The 21,297-nt window shown below is 45.7% G+C and overlaps 1 protein-coding gene and 1 pseudogene across 1 annotated transcript in view; both read left to right on the forward strand.

Moving 5' to 3' along the window:
• Positions 1–6,155: 6,155 nt before the first annotated feature.
• Positions 6,156–7,246, forward strand: LOC150000059 (large ribosomal subunit protein eL31 pseudogene; annotated as a pseudogene).
• A 7,546-nt stretch (positions 7,247–14,792) lies between these two features.
• Positions 14,793–21,297, forward strand: part of NWD1 (NACHT and WD repeat domain containing 1) — a 56,161-nt gene continuing 49,656 nt past the window's right edge. Inside the window, exons 1-3 of the mRNA XM_090288896.1 lie at positions 14,793–14,910; positions 17,316–17,401; positions 19,454–19,570. Of these exons, the coding sequence (XP_090145022.1) occupies positions 14,793–14,910; positions 17,316–17,401; positions 19,454–19,570 (321 nt within the window). The remainder of the gene's footprint in view (positions 14,911–17,315; positions 17,402–19,453; positions 19,571–21,297) is intronic.

The raw sequence follows: 21,297 nt of genomic DNA on the forward strand, positions 1-21,297 counted from the left end.
TACCAAGTTGTATACTTATTAATATGAACAGTTTACTGTTTGGCTACGGTACCTCAATCAAGTTGGAAAAAAATCTTCAGTAAGAAATAAAACAAAAATTTAAGCAAAAGATTTGAACAGACAGTTCACCAAAGAAAATATATGGATGACAAATAATTATAGGAAATATACATTAAAACCACAACAAAATGCCACTGCATATCTGTCATGGGCTGAATTGTGTTACCCTCAAAATTTATATGTTGAAGTCCTAAGCTCTAGTACCTTAGAATGTAATGATATTTGGAGAAAGAGTCTTCAAAGAAATGATTAATTACAATGAGGTCTTTAGGGCGGACCCTAATTCAATATGATTAGTGTCCTTATAAGAAGAGGAGATCAGGATGCAGACACACACAGTGGGAAGACCAGGGAAGGACAGAGGGAAAGTTGGTTGTCTACCGGCCACAGGGAGAGGTCATAGAGGAAACTGACCCTGCCAACACCTTGATTTTGGACATCTAGGTGCCCGAACAGTAAGAAAATAAATTTCTGTTGTACAAGCCACTTGGTGATTTGTGAGGGCAGCTCTAGCAAACTAATACAATACTGCTTAGAGTGAATGACATAAAAACTCTCCTGACTGGTACCTCAGTGGGTTGGGCATTGTCCTGCAAACCAAAAGGTCACTGGTTCAATTCTTAGGGCACATGCCTGGGTTGTGGGCCTGGTCCCCAGTTGGGGGCGTGGGAGAGGCAACCGATGGATGTTTCTCTCTCTTTCTCCCTCCCTTCACCCTCTCCCTAAAAAATAAATAACAATGCCAGGTGTGCTAAAGATTTGGAGCAATTGGAACACTCACATAGTGCTGGTGGAAAACAGTTGGGCAGTTTCTTAAAAAATTAAACATTACTTGCCATATGACACACCAATCCCATTCCTAAGTGAAACACAAACTCATGTTCACATTAAAAAAAAATGTTTAAAGCAAGCTCATTATGGTAATCGCCAAAAGCTGGAAGCATCCCAAATGTCCATCAGCTGGTAAGTGAATGAACATCATACATTGGCCGCATCATGCAATGAAACACTACTCAGTGATGAAAAAGAACGAACTTCTGATACAGCCAAGTGGATGAATCTCAAATGTGTTTGCTAAGTGAAAGAAGCCAGGCTTACTACGTCCTGTGGGCTCCCATTAAAGGATGTTTTAGGAAAGACTAAGTTTTAGGCACAGAGAATAAGTCAGTGGGTGCCAGGGGCTGGAGGTGGGAGAAGACCTGTTCTGAAAAGGGGTCCCGGGGAATTTGGGAAGAGTGACAGCAGTTCTGTGTCTTGATTGTGGTAGGGAATCCATACCTGTGTCTTTGTCAAACTCAGAACCGTATGCTGAGAATTCTACTTTAAAATGAAAAGGATAAAAGAGTAAGTGCTGAAGTTTCTCAGGCCTGTTCACATCCTGGCTTTTCACCTATGAGGTGTGTGGCATTGGGCGAGTAAATCCCTTCCTTCGAGCCTGTTTCCTCTTAGGATAACTAGCAGGAGTGGCTGGAAAGCCCTTGGCCCAGGCAGGAGGCCTGGATTGGATTGCAGCACCCAGCTCTGTGAGTACCCGCAGCACTTCTGCTGGGGCTCAACTAGCAACTGGTGGGTGTTGGCAATAAGCTGGTTCCCGGCCTTCCAGCGCAAATGTTCTGAGATCTCATTTTATGAGAGAACAGACTGTACCAAAATAGCCTCCCAGCCTATTTTGGGAAGAGGGTGGGCCAGTCCCTGCAGGCTGGTTAGGGATGATGGGTGGGGCAGGCTGACCCTGTGTGACCCTGCAGGTGTGAGAATTCTGAAGGCTGGCTCTCAAGTCCAGCCTAATTTTAGCTGTGGCAGTCACGCTCAGTAGCTTCTCTGGTCATGAGCTGAAAGATTCTTTCATCATTATTATAAAATACACAACATAAAAGTCACCACCTTAACCGTTTCTAAGCACACGCAGTCTAGTGGTGTTAAATACATTCACCTTGTTGTACAACCATCCCCACTGTCCAGCTCCAGAACACTTTTCATCTTGCAAAACTAAAACTCCAAACATGAAACACTAGCTCCCCCTTCACCTCTCCAGCCCTGGGACCCACGATTCCACTTTCTGTCTCTGTGAATTCAACTCTTCTAGGAACCTAATATAAGTGGAATCATACGGTAGTTGTTCTTTTCTGATGAACTTAGTTCTTTCAGCATAATGTCCTCAAAGTTCACCTGTGTTAGAGTATGTGTCAGAATCCACTTCCTTTTTAAGGCTGAGTAATATTCCATGTGTGGGTATACACATTTGGTTTATCCATTCACCAGTCAACGAACACCTGGGCTGCTTCCACCTTTCAGGTATTGTGAATAATGCTGCTGTGAACACAGGTGTGCACGTATGTATTTGAGACCCTGCTTACTGTTCTTTGGATATATACAAAAAAAAGTGAAACTTCTGGATCACATAGTAATTCTTTATTTAATTTTTTGAGGACCCACATCCCATCACTTTTGTTGTATTTTATGCCTTAGAATCAAATCCCAGGACCCCTACAGCCAAGGCTAGGGGATTCACATGGACCACCTCAGAAGGTACCCACCATGCCTCATAAACAAATCCAGACCATGAATGAAACCTAGGAATTTCTATTAAGCGCTTGCAACATGCCAAGCAAGTATATTACAAACAGTATGTCTTTGAGGTGCATTATTTTATGGAAAAATATGTTCAGCTCGGTACCAAAGCAACTTGGAGAGCTAATGGTGGGGCAGAATTAAAATCCAGGCCTATCTTATTCTGAAGCCCATGTTTTCCCCTTTACACTTCACTTCTCTGAACATCTTTAGGGAAGCATGAGACACACACGTAGGAAGAGGTTAGCAGAGTCGCTGACGCTGAGCGGGTGCTCAGCAAGGGTGAGGCCACCATCCAACAGTTACCCCAGATGTGGGTGGCTATAACTGTGTTTCCTTGCACTTCCAGGTTTGTACCAGCCTGAAGGCATCTGGAAAAATTCCCAGCTCCATTAGTGGAAGAAATGAACACCTAATTGAGCCCATAGAAGCCAGCTGAGAGATCAAAATGACGGCACAAGGCAGGATATTGGCAGGCCTTAGAGTGAGTTCTAGTTTTGTTCCTAACTTGCCAAGAGACTCTGGGTGAACTCTTTGTTAAATGAAAATGTTCGACTAGGTCAATGGTAGGTAACCTATGGCCTGAGGGCCAAATCTGGCCCACTGCCTGTGTTTGTAAATAAAGTTTTATTGGCACACAGCCACACTCATTTGTTTACATATTGTCTGTGGCCTCTCTCAACTTACAACAGCAGAGTTGAGTCATCGAAACAGAGACTATCTGGCCTGCCTGCACAGCTGAAAATATTGACTGTGGCTTTTTGTAGAAAAAGTTTGCCAACCCCTGAACTGGATGATTTTTAAGACTCTTTCCAACTCTAAATATATGATAATGCATAGAATAAATGAACAGTACAAATAACTAGGTAAAGCCAAGAGAGCTATATCTGACTCCTTGCCACAGTGCAACAGGCATCTCACAATCCCTCAAGTGTCCATGTTTCCTCTATAAAACAGACCACAATCAGGTGTCTTAGATCTTTCAGGCTGCTATAACAAATTACCATAGATTGGGTGGCTTAAACACTGGAGGCTGGGAAGTTCAAGATCAAGGCACTGGCAGATCCCATATCTGGTAAGCATTCTCCTCCTGGTTTGTGCATGGCTGTCTTCTCCTTGTAACCTCTCATGGCAGAGAGCAAAGAGAGATCTTTCACTGTCTCTTTGTTTTATAAGAGCATGCATTATGAGGGCCCCATTCTCATGATCTAATCTAACACTAATCACTTCCCAAAGGCCCACCTCCAAATACTATCACATTGGGAATTAGGATTTTAACATATGAACTTGAGGGGACACAATTAATAGTGAGTCTATTTTAATGTTAGAGTAGACATGAATTCATTCAACAAACACTTGCTGAGGCTTACTGTGTCTGCCCCAGGGCTGTGCCCTAGGGAGAGAGAGATGCAAAGGCCTATCCCTTGCTTTTAAGGAGTGCCCTGAGAGAGGGAAGGGACTGCCACGGGGACTCAGAGGAGCTATGGAGAGTCAAGGAGGGCTTCCTGAAGGAGAGAGATTTGTCTGGGGCCTTTAAATACCCAGGGAGGATTAGATGTCTTGGAGAGTATTCCAGATGGAGACCACAGCATGGACATAAGCTGAGAGGGGTGAGTATTTGGAAAACAGGAGGTGGAGATCACCAGGGGCCATCTTAGAAGCTGTCTTCTGCACCCGTGAATATTGCGTGGCTGTGGTTATCACCAGCTACTCTCAGCCTCAGTTTCTCCATCTGTGCCCCTGTCTGAGCCACAATCCACTGCTTTTCATTAGAACTGATGACTGCCTAAGAAATAGCTGGGGTGGTCTCTTTTCTAATCCATCAGTCTGCTCACCACCAACTTTGGCTTCAAAGCCCTCCAGAATATTCCAGAATGTTCTAGTGAGGGGGGGGGGGATTGGAAACAATAATGCCCAATGACAGGAGGATGAACAAATTGCTCTATAGTCATACAATAGGGTACCATACAGCATTAAAAATGAACGAACTATAGCATGAAAAAATCTCAAAACCACCTTGAGCGTAAAAAGCAAATTGTGTCAGAATGCCTACAGCATGGTTCCCCTTTATAGAAAAGCCAAAAACATATAAGCCTAACAATATATTGTTTTAGCCTACATATTTATACAGTAAAACTATCATACAAACCAAATGAGTAATGAACACAAAATGCAAGATCATGTGGGGAGAGGGGGAGAGAGATACAACTGGGTGGGGTACAGGGAGCTTTCAAATATCAAATATGTTCTACTTCTTAAGCTAGGTCAGAGTAGCCTGATTTTGTATGATGCATGAGCTAAGAAAGACTTTTACATTTTTTTAATGCTTGGGGGGCGGGGGAATCAAGAGGAAAATTATATGAAATTCAAATGTTAGTGTCCAGGAATAAAGTGTCATTGGCACACATTCATACCCACTTGTTTGTGTATTTGCTATGGCTGCTTTTGAGCTACAATGAGAGAACTGAGTAATTAAGCCAGACACTGATCTGAAAAGCTGAAAATATTTACTTCCTGGTCCTCTATAGAAAAAGATTGCTAGATGATGGGTATGTGGATCTTCATTTTGTTCTTTTTTATACCTTATACCTAAATTTTATATCTGTATTTAATATGGATCCCTTACGAACAATATGCAGTCCCTACAACATGCCACATCCTCTCTCACCGGATCCTCAGCTGGTGGCCATATCACTCCACTTTCCCTACTTCCCTTGTTACGTAGCCTTCCCCTCCTCTGTTTCCATGTCTTCTCCTCGCCTTCTCTTGTAAAGACACTTGTCACTGGCAGGGCCCACCTTGGTCATCCAGGATGATCTATGTTGAAATCCCTAAACTAATTATATCTGCAAAGACTTTTTCCAAATAAGGTCACATTCATGGCTCTGGGGTGAGGACATGGCCATATCATTTTACCAACCCCCATTCAACCCACTACACTTGGTTTCATGAAAATCTATTGGTCTGCCTATATAATTTTATTAACCAATGTCACCCCAATAAGTTCAATTTAAAAAAGAAATGAAAAGGAGAGGAAAGCAAAAAACAAAGGCAGGGGGGACATTTGAAAACAAAACAAAATCTGTTGATCTGTCTTGCACTCTGAATGGACCCCTACAATGATGTAACATCACCCATTAGTCATTTGGAAAATATTATTGTTCACTGAGTTATGCAGAAGTTGTCACATTTTATTATTTATTATCAGAGGGTCACGTTCTTCAATATCATCACCCATCTAATCAGACAGGTTTTAAGTATCAGAAAGCAGTCAAGTTCACAATGGCAGATACAGGTTTTCCAAAATTCTGATTTTTCCCTTGACAGATTGAATTTTATTCTTGGCAACAACAGCCAACGGTTGTTTTCCTTGAAGTGACAGGCTCATTTTATTCATTTTTGAGAAAACTTCTGCCAAACAGCTAAGTCTATCACATAGTTTGTCAGACATTTCAAGAAAAATAGTGTTCCCTGAAAAAAAAAAAAAAAAAAAGGCCAGGTTGGACTCCAGCATTTGTTCAATACTTTTCCTAGAGATGGTCTGAACTTCACGCTCAGTCAAAGGGCTTTACGTGTACTTCCCATTGTGTCATGCAAAATATTAAGAAGACATGTATGTTTTCTAACCTGGACCTGGCAGAATGGCTCTCACAAAGAAGGGTGCTGAGGAGAAGGGCTCTGCCATCAAAGAGGTAGTGACCAGAGAACACACCATCAGCATTCACAAGTGCATCCATGGAGTGGGTTTCAAAAAGGTCACCCTTGGGGATGCAAAGAGATCTGGAAATTTGCCATGAAGGAGACGGGAACTCCAGATGTGTGCACTGACACCAGGCTCAACAAAGTTATCTGGGCCAAAACAATAAGGACTGTCCCATTTGATATCCGGAGCAGTTGTCCAGAATACATAATGAGGATGAAGATCTACCAAACAAGCTCTGTACTTTGGTTATCTACATACCTGTCACCACTTTCAAAAATCCACAAATAGTAAGTGTGGATGAGAACTAACTGCTGACTGTCGAATAAAGTTATAAACCTGAAAAAAAAGACAGGGAGTCACTGGTTATGGGTTGAATTGTGTCTCCCCAAAAGATATGTTGAAGCCCTAACCTCCAGTACCTATGAATGTGACCTTATTTAGAAATAGAATCTTGGCAGACGTCACAAATTAAGCTGAGGCCACGAGGTGGCTCTTGTCCTTATGAGAAGAGGAAAGTTGAACTCATATATAAAGAGGAGAAGGCCATGTCACTGATGATGGAGGCAGAGATTGGAGTGATACAATTTAAAAAAGATTTTATATACTTATTTTTAGAGAGAGGGGACGGGAGGGAGAAAGAGAAGGAGAGAAACATCTATGTGTGAGAGAAACTCGATCGCTTGTCTCTCATTTGTGACCAGACCAGGACCAAACAAACCCACAACCCAGGCATGTGCCCTGCCGGGGAATCAGCCAGCAACGCTTTGCTTTGCAGGATGACTCTCCAACTGACTGAGCCACACTGCTCAGGGCTAAAGTAATATTTTTAAAAATCCATATCAATGCAAAAACTCCTTGATGAGCAAAAAAACAATAAAAACAGGATCCAGACCTGATTTCCATATTCCCCTCTCTTGCCTCACTGTATTTAAAATTGTGAATTTCATTTATTATAAATTTTTCTGCACTGATTTTGATTTTTTCAAAAATTGTATTAAAATTTCTTTTACCACAGTTTTAAAAATTGAAAAAAAAATGTTATTATTTATTTATTGCTGTTTTTATTTTTCTGACGTTCCCCTCCCCAAATGTTATGCCCCAGGACAACGTCTCAGCTCTTCTCTTTCCTACCCGACTCGGTTACAGCGGTTTCTGCCCATTCACGTGACAGTCCCTGCGCTGGCCGCCAGGAAGCGCTGCTTTCCCGCTCATGTTCAGCGCGGGCACCTCCTTCCAGGCTGAGTGTGTGATTCGGTTTACTAACATCTCCCAGCATGGATTTCTCTTCCGTAATGTGGGGCTGATAACGTTTGGGGTTCGGGGATGGCAGACGAGGTTTGGAAATCCCCTGGCCTTGGGCTCAGCTCCTACTCAACACAAAATGCCTATGACTGTCCTCTAAGAACACAGATGGAAGAGTATTTTACACTTTTACTGTGAAGGATTTCAAACACAAAAATAGGCAGAATCATATATGAGCCCCCAGTAGTCCCAGCCCTAACCACCATCATCCTCGCCATCTGGGATTATTACTTCTAAGCAAATCCCAGTTTTTCTATATATCTTATTATTCTATAAATATTTTTTATTATGTGTCTCCAAAAGATAAAGACTCTTTACAAATCTAACAATGCCATTACCACACTTTAAAAACTCTGTGAAGAAATCTTTAATACCCATAGATTCCAAAGTAGCTGACAAATGGGTTTGACTCTGCTCAACTTGGGCAACTTACTGAATTTCTCTGAAGTTGATTTTCATCATCAGTAAACCAGGGTAGCAAACTGAAGTTCCCAGGTCACTGGGAGTATTAGAGGCAGCATTTATATTTGTACCTCAAACTTAAAGAGTTACTCAACATATAGCAACAAAATGATAGTATGATGAATATATAACATGATAGAACAGTGCTTCTCAACCAGGCGGTGGAGGTGGGGACTCTGTTCCTCAAGGAACTGAGACAATGTTGGAAGGGGAGGCGCTACTGGCATCTAGTGGGGGGAGGACAGGGACACTGCCCAACATCCTGCAGGGCACAGAATGGCCCCACCCAAGAGGATGATCCGGCCCCAAATGTCAGCAGTGTCAAGGATGGGAAACTCTGCTCTCGTCGTCGTCGTCGGCAGCCGTCCGTCTCGAGAGACGATGGTGTAGCTTCTTAAGAGTCTATCTGCACCGCCGAGAATGGCTGTGCAGTCCAACTCGGGAGTGACACGGTATCTGTCTCCTCCCGTGTTGAATCGACATCTTGCGATGGCGCTGGAGTGTCCTCTCCAGTGAAGCCGAAGCTACAGAGCCTCGAGAGACGATGGTGTAGCTTCTCTAGAGTCTATCTGCACCGCCGAGAATGGTTGTGCAGTCCAACTCGGGAGTGACACGGTATCTGTCTCCTCCCGTGTTGAATCGACATCTTGCGATGGCGCTGGAGTGTCCTCTCCAGTGAAGCTGAAGCTACAGAGCCTGGGCAGGGTGATATGGAGGGTCTGCTGTTGCCCATGCAGCAGACCCCCCCCCCTCTTCGCAGCTGAAGGGTCCAAGGGAAAGACGGAGTCAATACAGCTTGGCTTCAGGTGCGCCGCAGGAGTTGCCAGTGTTGACTGCAACGTCAAACAGCCTTAGGGACTCCGGCTCCGGATTTTCTGTCGGGGTTTACTCCCTTAGCCTTTCCCCTGAAGAGGTATGCCGCAAGGCAGCGGAGGTTTTTTGGAGTCAGAGTTTTCCTTCTCTGATGTGCCCTGACTGGAAGATCGAACCAGCGACACTTAGCTCGCAGGCCGACGCTCAATCCACTGAGCCAAACCAGCCAGGGCAAACTCTGCTCTAGAGACTTGGATTTTATTAACACTTGCTGGAACATGGATACCAGAGGTGTGGACTCCCAACTCTGCCACTTGTTGAGTGAGCCTGGTAATAATAGTAATTAATCATGGCTAACATTTTGTGGGCCTTTTGCATGACCCAGGAGCAGGGCCAGGCTCACTATACATGTGCATTTCATTCTTTTACCAACCCAGGAGGTTGTTGAGAAAACTTGAATTCAGAGTGGCCCACATAAGGGATCTGTCTCATCACTCTGGACCTCATTTCTTCATCCGTGGTACAGGATCATAATATCTGTCTCCGGGTTGTGTGTGGACTGCCAATGCCAAAGGCCAACCATTTGGCACCTCGTGGACCCTCAACAGATAACATCTGCTCTGCTGACTGTATTAGCCTGGCACACAACAGTTAACTGTCAGGTCTGGCTAAGTGCCCAGCTAAGCCAGCGCCTGAGAACTACACAATTTCTTTCATTATTCTGATTGCTGGGGGAATTGGCAGGGAGAGATCAGTGAAGTACCTAAGACAAAAGTTACTAGGATTGCTGGGAGCTTGCCTTCTGACCAGCCCCAAGTCCAAAAAACTTTCTTCTTCAACCTACTTCTCTAGAGGATTCTAAATTGGCCCTTCCACCACCAGTGGGAGTGACAGAGAGGCTGGAGCCACCAAGGAAAACCAGAAGGCAGCTGCTGCAAGGGTCCTCAGTCCTTCCCAGGCAAGTCCAGTGCTCAGTTGTCTGCAGTGGCAAACAGGACCTGAGAAAGATGGATAGTTGTGGATGAGCCTGTTGATGTGACAATTATTCACTGAGCACCTACTATGTGCCAGGCATGCCAACCATGGCAGACAAGATCCTTCACTTGTGGAAATCACATTCTCTCAGAAGAGACAACCAGTAAACAAGCAAAGAAGAAATATCAGCTGGTGGTGAATACCACGCAGAGAATTAAAAGAAGTTGATGGTGTCAGAGTGACCTGGGAGATCACTGAGAAATGAGATGGTAAAGGAGAGCCTCTCAGGAGGTGGCATTTAAGCTGAAATATTAAAGGATGAAGAATGGAGCATTTGTGGCATGTGCAAAGGCCCTGAGGTTAAAATAATTGGCTATGTTAGACCAGGGGTTCTTAACCAGGCATTATTCTGTACACCACCACCACCCTGCCCATAAACATTGGCAATGTCTGGAGATAGTTTGGTTCTCACAAATTGGGGGTAGGGGCCTGCTACTGGAATCCAGTGGGTCGAAGCCATAATGCTCTTCAACATCCTGCAGTATACAGGACAGCCCTCACTGCAAAGAATGATCCAATCCAAACGATCAGTCATGCTGAGATTGGAAAAGTCTGGGCTAGAGGAATAGAAAGAAAACCTAGTGTGAATGTCCAGGTTAAAACCTTCTGTTCTTCCTATGAACATCAGGCAGTAGTAACCAAGGGAGTGTGGCCATGCGCCGGAGAGGGTTTGTATCCAAGGGGCATATTAGGGACCCAAGGACATGGGAAAAGGAACAGGGATTTCAAGGGAAGCAAATTCGAAATCTGGAAACTGATGAAGAGAGGCTAAGATAAGGCCTAGACAAACACTAGGGCCCAGAGCAAGGGCCTAGGTGAGGTCAGCAGGTGTGGCTAACTCAGAGGGTCTGGGTGGGTTGTGGGAAGGTGACTGGATGGCCAGGTTGGCTTTGGGGGTCCCTGGAGGAGAGGGAGACCAGTATTTGCTCACTGACTCTGTGCTTCTAGGCTGGTGAGAAAGTTCTTACTGTGAGCCCGTTTCCTCATCCATAAAATGGTGACAGTCAACGCTACATCAACTTTACCAGGTTTGTGCAGGAATGGACTAACTTTCATACCTTGCCCATGAAAGTTTTGGCCTTTGCTCAGCTCCTGGAAGGAGATGATATTCCTTAAGTCCTGGAAATGACCTGACTGATAAGAGGGCCTTTGTTAACTTGGTGGCTTAGGGGTATGCCAGATAATCTATGCTAATACTGTGACTTATGACAGGGGCATTGGGTCCTATGGTATCAACTGGACCTCTAGAGGGGCTGAAGACTGGGGTCAGCCATGTCTATATGACCAACACCCAGTTAAAGCCCTAGACCAAGGCTTGGGTGAGCTTCCCTGGTGGGCAGTACACCACACATATTGTCACACTTCGTTGCTATGAGAATTAAACACTGTCCACATCTCCAGTGGGAGGGGACAACTGGAAGCTCCTGTTTGGTCTTTCCTGGATGCCACCCCATGCACCTCTTCCCTTGGGGAAGGGAGGGAAAGAGAGTGACAGAAATATCGCTGTGAGAGAGAAACATGGATTTGTTGCCTCTTGTATGTGCCCCAACCAGGGACTGACCCTGCAACCTGGGTATGTGCCCTGACTGAGACTAGAACCTGTGACCTTTTGGTCTACGGGATGATGCTCCAGCAAACTGAGCCACAGCAGCCAGGGGTTGGTTCATTTGAATCTGTGTCTTTTGTATGTGTGGCTTTCTGAAAGAGGCTCTCATTAGCTACCCAATGACAAGCAGAACCTACTTGTTAATCTTTCTCATAAAACATTTCAGCTAGCTCTGTTTTAGCAATAAAACATTTACAAATGAAAGGGGACATCAAAGAGACATTGAGTGTAGCTGTTTTATTTAGAAGAGGTATTTTGAAGCTCTGAAGGACTACCAAAAATGCATCCTTTCTGTTAGTTAGTAGCAATTAAAAGAAAAGAAAATATTTTAAAGGATCAACATTTAGTTATGTAAAAACTTATGCAGCCCTGGGCAGGTAGCTCAGTTGGTTGGAATGCCGTCCCACATCCTGAAAGGTTGCGAGTTCAGCTCATGGTCAGGGCACATGTCTGGGCTGCACATTCAATTCCAGGTTAGAGCGCGTACAGGAAGCAACCGATTGATGTTTCTCTCTCACGTCAATCTCTCTCTCTCCCTCCCTGAGCTCAATGAGCATATCCTTGGGTGAGAATAAAAATAAAAGAAAAAGAAAAAACACTTATGCAGACTGTCTCTGAGTTACAGTGGGTGGACTTAAATTTTTGGCTTTACGATGGTGTAGAAACCATACTTCGAATTCGGTTTTTTATCTTTTCCCAGGCAAATGATATGTGGTTTGAAACTCTCGTGATGCTGAGCCCAGCTCTCAATCAGCATGTTTAGACACAGCTACTGTACAGTGTGGGGTTAAGTGCATTTTTGACTTAAAATATTTCAATTTACAATGGGTTTGTTGCGATTTAATCCCTTTGTAAGTCAAGGAGCATTTGTATAATGAAAAGTAAGTTTCCCTTCCAATCAAGGGATCGAAACTCTCTGCCCCAAGCCAACCACTGTTCGTTGGTACCCTTTCACTGTAACAAACCATAATTATGAGGATAGATTTTCTGAATCCTGTGAGTCCTTCTAGTGAATCCCGGAAACTGAGGGTGGTCTTGAGGACCCCTGAACAGCAGGGTCTTTTCTGAATGGACAAGGTAGGAAGGTAAGTTGAAGCAGAGAAGAAAAGTGTATGAAAAAGCTCAAATTATTCAGTTGAACTGACAGCACTGTTTATTGAGTTCCCACATATATGGTGGGGACTTGACGTACCTGTCTCCCGATGTCCTGTGCACATTTTGTTGCTCACAGACATTTCGCATTCATCTTGATTCCCAGGCACACTGTGCTTCCTCACGTGTTGCACCTGAGATGAGTGCCTCACCTTCCTCACCGAGCCCACCGCTGAGTGGCTCTCACTCCCATTTCATAGGCAATGCAGCTGATGTCCCGGGAGAGGCCACTTGCTTGAATTCTCCAGGAAGGCAGAGGAGGAGCCAGCATTCCCATCAGGCCCTTGGACATGGAGGTATGACCTCCCTTCTGTCTGTGGTTCGTTAACAGCAACAGGCGGGTGGGCAGGACTTCAATCACCAGGGCACTTTTAATAAGGTCTAATTGTGAGAAGATCTTTCCCTGGTTAGACAGCCCATATTTTTTATTATTTTTTTCTCATCTTTATTGTGACATCGTCGTCGGCAGCCGTCTGTCTCGAGAGACGATGGTGTAGCTTCTTAAGAGTCTACCTGCACCGCCGAGAATGGCTGTGCAGTCCGACTCGGGAGTGACACGGTATCTGTCTCCTCCCGTGTTGAAGCTACAGAGCCTGGGCAGGGTGATATGGAGGGTCTGCTGTTGCCCATGCAGCAGACCCCCCCCCCTCTTCACAGCTGAAGGGTCCAAGGGAAAGACATAATCAACATATAATGTTGTGTAAGTTTAAAGTGTACAACGTGTTGATGTGATGCCCCTATATATCACAATATGGTTACCACCCCAGGTTAACTAACACCTCTATCACATCACATAATTACTACTTCCTTTTTGTGGTGAGAACATTTAAGAGCTACTCTCTTAGCAAGTTTCAAGTAATATACTGCAGTATTGTTAACTATGATCGCCATCCTATATGTTGGATCTCCACAACTTATTTATCTTATAATTGAACATCTGTAAACTTCCATCAACATGTCCCCATTTCCCCCATCACCAGCCCCTGTGACCACCATTCTACTCTCTGTTTTTGTGAGTCTGGCTTTTTAAGGTTCTATAGATAAGTGACATATACAGTTATTTGTCTTTTTCTGTCTAACTTATTTCACTTAGTATATGCCCTCAAGGTCTGCCCAGGTTGTTGCAAGTGGAATTTTTGCTCATTTCAAAGAGCACACGTCAGTCTGACGCGGGTCGGTTCCTAACTGCCCCTGGAGACTCTCCTATCAAAGAGAGCTGGCCTCTGCTCCAGGCCTCCTTCAGGCAAGGAGATCTGACTAGAGTTCATTTAAGGCTGGTTTCTCCATTTCCCCACACTGCTCACATTTGGGGACAGGTGTAGTGGTGCTGTCCATATGCTCCCTGTAGGGTGTTCAGCAGCATCCCTGGGCTCCACCTCCTACATGCCCATAGCTCCCTGTCCCCAAGTCATGACAACCAAAATGTCTCCAGGCACTATAAGTGTCCATGGGGAGAAGAATGGCCCCCAGGTGAGAACTTTTGGTTTAAATAGTACACACGGTGCCTGGACCTCATTGGAGGGGCTGGTGGGCACAGGATGGGGCGGGGAATTCCACTAAGTGCTCATCCTCTGGCTTGCCCTGCCAGGCCTGGGAACATCTCCCAGCATCCCACTGCCTCCCTCTGCACACCTGGGCCCAAGCTCAGCTTTCACAGAGCCCCAGGGGACTCAGGTGTTTGAGAGGCTGGCTGGCCCCAGAGCCCCAGTGCCAAGCGCCAAGAAACCACAGTTGCTGTGGTGACTGCTGAGCTCTTAGGGCGAGGAGCTGATTGGTTGAGGGGCAAAAGGCTCCAGTGTCTGGAGAAGCCAGCAACCAGGGGCCTTGGCTGGGAGGCCACCATCCAATGTCCACCCATTAGCATTTGCAGACCAAGCAGAGCAGTGGGGAGCAGTTGGTTCAGTTTCCCAGGGACGCTGGAAGGGATAGAGCTGCAGGTCAAAGAGGGGACCTCGGAGGGTGAGACAGACACTTCACTCCAGAGGGCACTGCCTGGCTGGCCTCCCAGGAAGGCCACCTGGCTACTGGAGTGAGGTGTCTGACATCAGGCTCTTTTCTGGGGAAAGATCATCCAGGTGGGTGGACAGCATGAGCCTGGGCCCACTCAGCCCTGACACCCGCCGGCGGCTTCTCCAGGGTCAGGCAGGCCCCCTCCCAGAACCTCCATCCAGCAGTGTGGCCATCTTCATCAGCTCCACGGTGTCAGGTAAGGGGCAGGGTAGGGCTAAGGTGGGCAGAGGGTGCCAGGGCAGTGAGCATGGCTCACAGTGTCCTCTAGGAGACCCGAGGTGAATGCAGCCCTGCCAGTGGTCCATGTAGGAGCGGGGAAAGGAGAGCCTCCCAGACCCCCTGATTCTTCTTTGATGATCCAGGCTTAGAGCTGGATGGGACAGAGTTGCTGTCAGTGGCAGATGATATCTCAACTAACATTTATGATGACTGCATTGTGCACTAGGCTTAGAAAGTGCCAGAGTCTGCTCATGACCACGAGGCCCTGCACAACCGACTGCTCACCTCCCTAATTTTTTATCTCGTTTGATCTTCTCCTCACCCATGTATTGTAGCCCCACTGGACTCCAGCAGATCCCGGAGCCCATGAAGGCCTCAGCCCCCAAAGCTGTAGCTGTTTAATCTATGTGTTTGTTTAATGCCTGGCTCCCTCCACCAGGCTGTAAGCTCTGCGAGGGCAGAAACTACCCAGAGCGGTGTGCTGGCAAATGTTTAATAACCTGTTCTTCAACAATGTTAAAGAAAAGAAACAACAAGCCATAAAACACCTGATTTGTACTCTCTGCCAGTTTCCGGTGTAAGTCCCTCCCATTTCAGGCTGCCAGGGTGACTTAATAGCCCCCATGGAGCAGAGCTGTGCAGCGGCCCACCGTCCTCTCATATCTTCCTGCTACAAAAGCCACAGCAGTAAACAAACTCAAGAGCAGGGCTCACAGCCAAGTGTGGTAACTTGACTTGGAAGTGATGAGCTTTGAGTACTTGCGATCTCTGCCTTTGTTCTAATGTATTCCATTGTAAGTTCAGACCATTTGATTGTTCATAATGGCTGTATCAACAGCTAGCTCACCAAATTCCTGAACATTTAGCCATCAGCTCTCCCAAGCCCATAGGGGTCAGCTCTGGCTTACTGCATTATTTATGTATGTCTCATTTGGTGTTGTGCCCTTGATCTGAGCAGTGTCTAGATCTAAACAAACTTCCCCGTCAATATTTAATGGACAAATGTAAATGACCTATGGGATTTATAAGGCAGGCATGGGAAGGGAAGAGGGGAGGGGCAGATCCAAGATTGGCATCCAGGTCAGCTCCTGTGGCAGGACCTGGGTGGGCAGCTTCTTTGTACACTGACATTGGGAGTCCTTTTAAGGATGCTAACGTGACCTCCCCCGGGTCATGTGGAGGAAACAAATGCTTCTTGCAAACCTACCTTGCACCAGATACTTTTAGTTGTAAGATTCAGTGGTTCTACCAACATTATTGAGCACCTGTGTTGAGTGCTGAGAAATCAGTAATGGCTGGGACCAAAAGAGTTGGGTTTTTTCTTTGTTTGTTTGTTTTACTTTGGGAAGCCCTACAGAGCAGAGGTATCACCACATTTTACAAAAGAGGAAACTGAGGCTAGCCTGATACCTGGCACCATAGTGAAGTCAGTGATGGAGAAGGTCTTAGAATCCAGGTTTATCCTGGGTGGGCTGCCATATTTAGCAAGACAATACAAAACAATAACAACAAAACGGGGGCATCCAGTTAAATTTCATTTCAGATAAACAACGAATATACTTTCCCAAATAGCCTATAGAAGGAACATACTTATGCTATCAAATGATTTGCTGTTTATCTCAAATGCAAATTGGACTGGGTTTATCAGCTACACAAAGGTATCTAAACATTACATGGAACAGGACATACTTATGCTAACAAATTATTTGTTGCTTATCTGAAGTGCAAATTGAACAGGGTTTATTACAAATGCAGATGTATCTAAATAGTATGTGGAATGGGATATACTTATACTATTATGTTATTCATTGCATTTCACTGAAATGCAAATTCTAATGAGCATCCTGTATTTTATCTGGTAACCCTAACCCAGGGCAATCAACCATCCCCATTAGCTGGGAGCAAAGGGTTTCTGGGATGTGGGGTTTTTAGGGCTAACAGCAGGGAAAGTGCTCGGCTATGTAAGTGGTTGGTCTCCTTATGTTTACCTCATATTTTTGTACCTTTTGATTTGCCCTGAAGGGTCTCAGCCTGGATGTGGGGTGAGGGGGTAGGCAAAAATGAAGCTAAAAGCAGAGGCAGCCCTGGCCTGGTAGCTCAGTTGGTTAGAGTGACATCTGATACATCAAGGTTTCCGGGTCAATCCCCGGTCAGGGCACATACAAGGAGCAGCAAATGAAGGCATATGTAAGCAGAACAAAAAATAAATGATTCCCTCTCTCTCTCTCCCCTCCCCTATCCCTCCCTCTCTTTCTCTCTCTCCCTCTACAAAAGAAAAAACAAATTAACAAAATAAAATAAAATAAAAACATTTGATAAAAGCAGAGCCAGAGAAGAGTTCTGGGTTCTCCTATCTAACACCTTCCATGACGTTCCTTGCAGACATGGATGCAGAGAGAGAAGCTCTGCAGAGCACTGCGTACCCCGAAGTGCAGACCTTCTGCCAAAAGCATGGCCTGATGTTTGAGGTAATCACCTGCCCACTCCCCACTGCCTCAGTTTCCTCTGCGTAGACATTTGGGGACAAAGGTGTGCCACCCAGGCAGGCAGTCACAGAGGGACTCTGTGCTCGGTTTAGTGCTTTCCTCTTGAGTCTTGAAATCCATAATGATTTTTGAACAAGAGACCCGCATTTTCTTTTTGCAACAGACCCTCCAGATTCTGTACCTGGTTCTGGCAATGGGTTGGGGAGATGAAAATCCCTTATAAAAGCAGGTGGAGGGGTCACAGCTGTGGGCACTGTGGTTAGTGCAAGCAGTGTCACCCAGTCCTTGGGGCAGATGCCTGCAGACCCTGCCCTTCGGGTTTGTCACTTTTTCTGTTGTTTTTCTGCCCTCCAAGCCCTCCCTGCACTGGGGCAGCACCAGGGGAGTCTAAGAGGGCTGTGGGTTATGCAGGGTGGGCATTGAAGTGGGACGTGCCTTTTTCTGGAGTCCTGATGGTGTCCCTGCTGGGCACAGTCATCGCTGGCCCCAAACAGAGTTTCCTACGGCTCTCATACCAGGCTCAGTGAGGATGTCCCTGCCAGTGCATTTGCTGTGGAAACTGACAAACCATCTCTGGAGTCTCAGCTTTCATGGATGCTGCCTCCTTGCCATTTATAATAGCGATTTGGCACCTCGAAGGTCCCTGGACTGTAAGACACACCGTTCTTGATATATTACTGAGAAAAAAAGCAGGATATCTTGCTAAGAAAAAAGCAGTGCTGGAAGTTCGACTGCCCGCCATTGAATGTGAGACACAGTTTGAGGCAGAGGCACTAAAAAGGGAAACCTCCACGCTGAGAACTGAGGAAACGCCCAGGTTCATCCTTTAGTGTTCACACAGGTGCTGGCTATGCGATGTGCACTGTAAACAGCCCGACTCATAGGTGGGCTGACCCTTTTTCCTTCTCCCTTTCTTCCTCCAGTTGCATTCGGCACTGTGGTCCTTCTACTCTATTCTGTAGTTCATTAGGAACTGTCTTTCCTACTGGGCAAGAGAGTTGAGCGAGCTGGGGACTATTCTGAGTCCCATTCTCTCCCTGTCCTCATCCCAGCCTTGCACAGGGTCAGCCTAGCTACTTGAATTGAGCCATTTTGCTGGGCCCCCCTCCAGATAGCAGGCAAAAATGGACCGAAAGCATGCAGTTGCCAAGGAGACTTCACCACATCTGATTTTGGCCAAACTAAACAATCTCCTTTGCAAAGAAAGCTCTGCAAACAAGTGTGGACATGTCCTTGCTTTAAAAGAAACAGAAAATGCCCGAAGTCCTAAAATTTTTTTAATGTTTTTTAAATTGATTGATTTAAAGGAGAGAGAGAGAGAGAGAGAGAGAGAGAGAGAGAGAGGAGATCAATTTGTTGTTTCGCTAATTTACTCATTTATTAGTTGTTTCTTGTATGTGCCCTGACCAAGGATCGAACTCACAACCTTGGCATATGGGGACAATGCTCTAACCAACTGAGCTGTCTGGCCAGGTTAATGTTTTTAAGTAAACTGTGATATTGGAATTCAGATTTATAGGAAACTTGCATACGGTACAGAGTTCCCATATACTGCACCCAGTTCTTTCCCGAATGTGAACATCTCACATTGTCAGGTGCATTTGTGCAAGTAAGAAATTGACACTGGTACATTATTACTAACCCACATCCTTCCTGATGTTATCAGATGTCACCAATTCTCTCTAGTCTAGAATCCCACCTAGGGAACCCCGGTGCTTTTAGTTGTCACGTCTCCCCAGTCTCTTCCAGTCTGGGACGGCTCCTTGACCTTCCCTTGTTGCTCCTGACCTTGGCTGTCTCAGGGAGCACTGGCCTACTGTCCTGCAAGATGCCCCCCATCTGGATTTGCCTGATATTTTTCTCATGATTACTCTGGGATTACAGGATTCATTCAAGTTCTTTTAATCCAGACATCCCTCTTTGGGGAGAGGCTATCAAAAATTATTGAAAGAAACTTTATGCCTTTGCCAAAGGGAATTGAAAAAGCCGCCCATCCTGCCGCCTCGCTGACAAACCCACACTTGCAATTTCCAGGTGGTTGATCTGAGGTGGGGAATTCAGCACACGGAGGCCACTGACCACATGACCACGGAGCTCTGCCTGGAGGAGCTGGACCGGTGTCGGAAAACGTCCCTAGGGCCGGCTTTTGTTGTGAGTCTCCTGGGAGGAATGGGGTCCCTCTTATGTCTCCTCTGGTATGAGATATGGCCCCTGCTTTCAAGCCAAACTCATGGGTGGAGGGATGGGGGTGGCATTTCTGCTATCACACCCAATCTCCAAGCCTATTTGTAGCAGACATTGCTAATCGTTCACAGTACTTTTTCTGCAGTGCTAGCTGAGATCCAGACACTAGCAGTCAAGTGGAAGCAGAAGGTAAGCTGGAGAGCAGAGTGTTGAAGTCCAGAGGGATTTTAGAATTGGCTCTGGACCTTTCCACAACTTTCCCACTCCATCCACTTTATATCTGGAACTTTGGGATTTTTTTCTCCCGTGTGCCCCATGGGGTTGGGAGCAGCTCTGTGGCCCATCTGGGGCCTTCCTCAGAAGCAACCTCCTCCTATCCTAGGCAAGGCCAACTTTTACAGGTCTTCTTTCCTCCCCTCCCCACTACACCCCCTCTGTCACCAAAACAACCCCCAGCTCACAATGAATAGGTTGGGTTGTGATCAGCAAATGATAGTCAAGTTTTGATTTATTATACCACCAAGTTCCAGATCCATCCAAGAAGTATGACATTTTGGCTCAGAAATCCCAGAGCAGGGATCAGCAAACTACAGCTCATGGGGCAAATCTGGCCCACTACTGTTTTCACAAATAAAACTTTATTGGCATGTAGCCACACCCTTTATTTATATATGGCCCTTGACTGCTTTCTAGTTACAGTTGTAGAGCTGAGCAGCTGGGTCACAGGCTGTCTGGCCTGAGAAGCTGAAAATATTGGCCATCTGGCCCTTGACAGAAAAATGTTTGCTGATTTCTCTCCTAGAAAGTAAAGGGAGACCCTGGCCAGTGTGGCTCAGTGAATTGAGTGCCAACCCGAGAACCAAAGGGTCGCTGGTTCCATTCCAGTTGTGAGAAACGCTCACAATAAAAACTGGGACACAGGACTTGAGCAGTAAAGCGAGGCCTTTATTCATGAGTCTGCAGAGCCGGGCGCACCCTCATAGCCAGGAGAATGTGCGCCCCAAATAGACAAAGGAACCTGGTTTTATAGTCTTAGCTTCCCCACCCTGAAATTGCCACCCTAAAGTGGTTTTCTCCACCCTAAAATTGCCATTCTAAAGTGAGAGCGATTAGCTTCCCCGCCCTAACGCAACTAGTTTCCCCTCCCCTCTCCTTCTTCCCCGTTTCTCCATGACCGGATACTCTGGAGGTACAATCTAACACGTTCATCTAAATGCCCCTATTGTGATTTGTGAATATGCTAATGCTGTCCACTCCCTTCTCAGAGATCCTTTAATTACATTTGCCCTTAAGACCCTTTAATTACAATTGCCCTTTGTTACCAATGACTTTGCTACTGGTTTGGGAGTCACTATGACCTTGTTTCTAACACAGTCAGGGCATATGCCTGGGTTGGGGACATGAGAGAGGCAGCCGATTGAAGTTTCTCTCCCTCTCTTCCTCCCTCCCTCCTCTCTCTAAAAATCAATAAATAAAATCTTTTAAAAAGGAAGGAAGTAAAGGGTTTGTGGGAGCCAAGAAAGTATCTTTGCCCAACACATCTTAATCACAAAGAAGCTTTGAGCAGCTACCAATAAAAAGAAAAATCCCCTGAGCCTCTCCCTGAGATTAGAATGTAGATGTAGGAGAGTATGGTTCCATTATAAAAGCTCTTTTCTAGAGAAATATAGAGAAGTAGGTGAGGCCTGTTCAGC

This window comes from Furipterus horrens, unplaced genomic scaffold, assembly GCF_987537825.1.
Source record: "Furipterus horrens unplaced genomic scaffold, mFurHor1.1.pri manual_scaffold_10, whole genome shotgun sequence".
Taxonomy (NCBI): Eukaryota; Metazoa; Chordata; class Mammalia; order Chiroptera; family Furipteridae; genus Furipterus; species Furipterus horrens.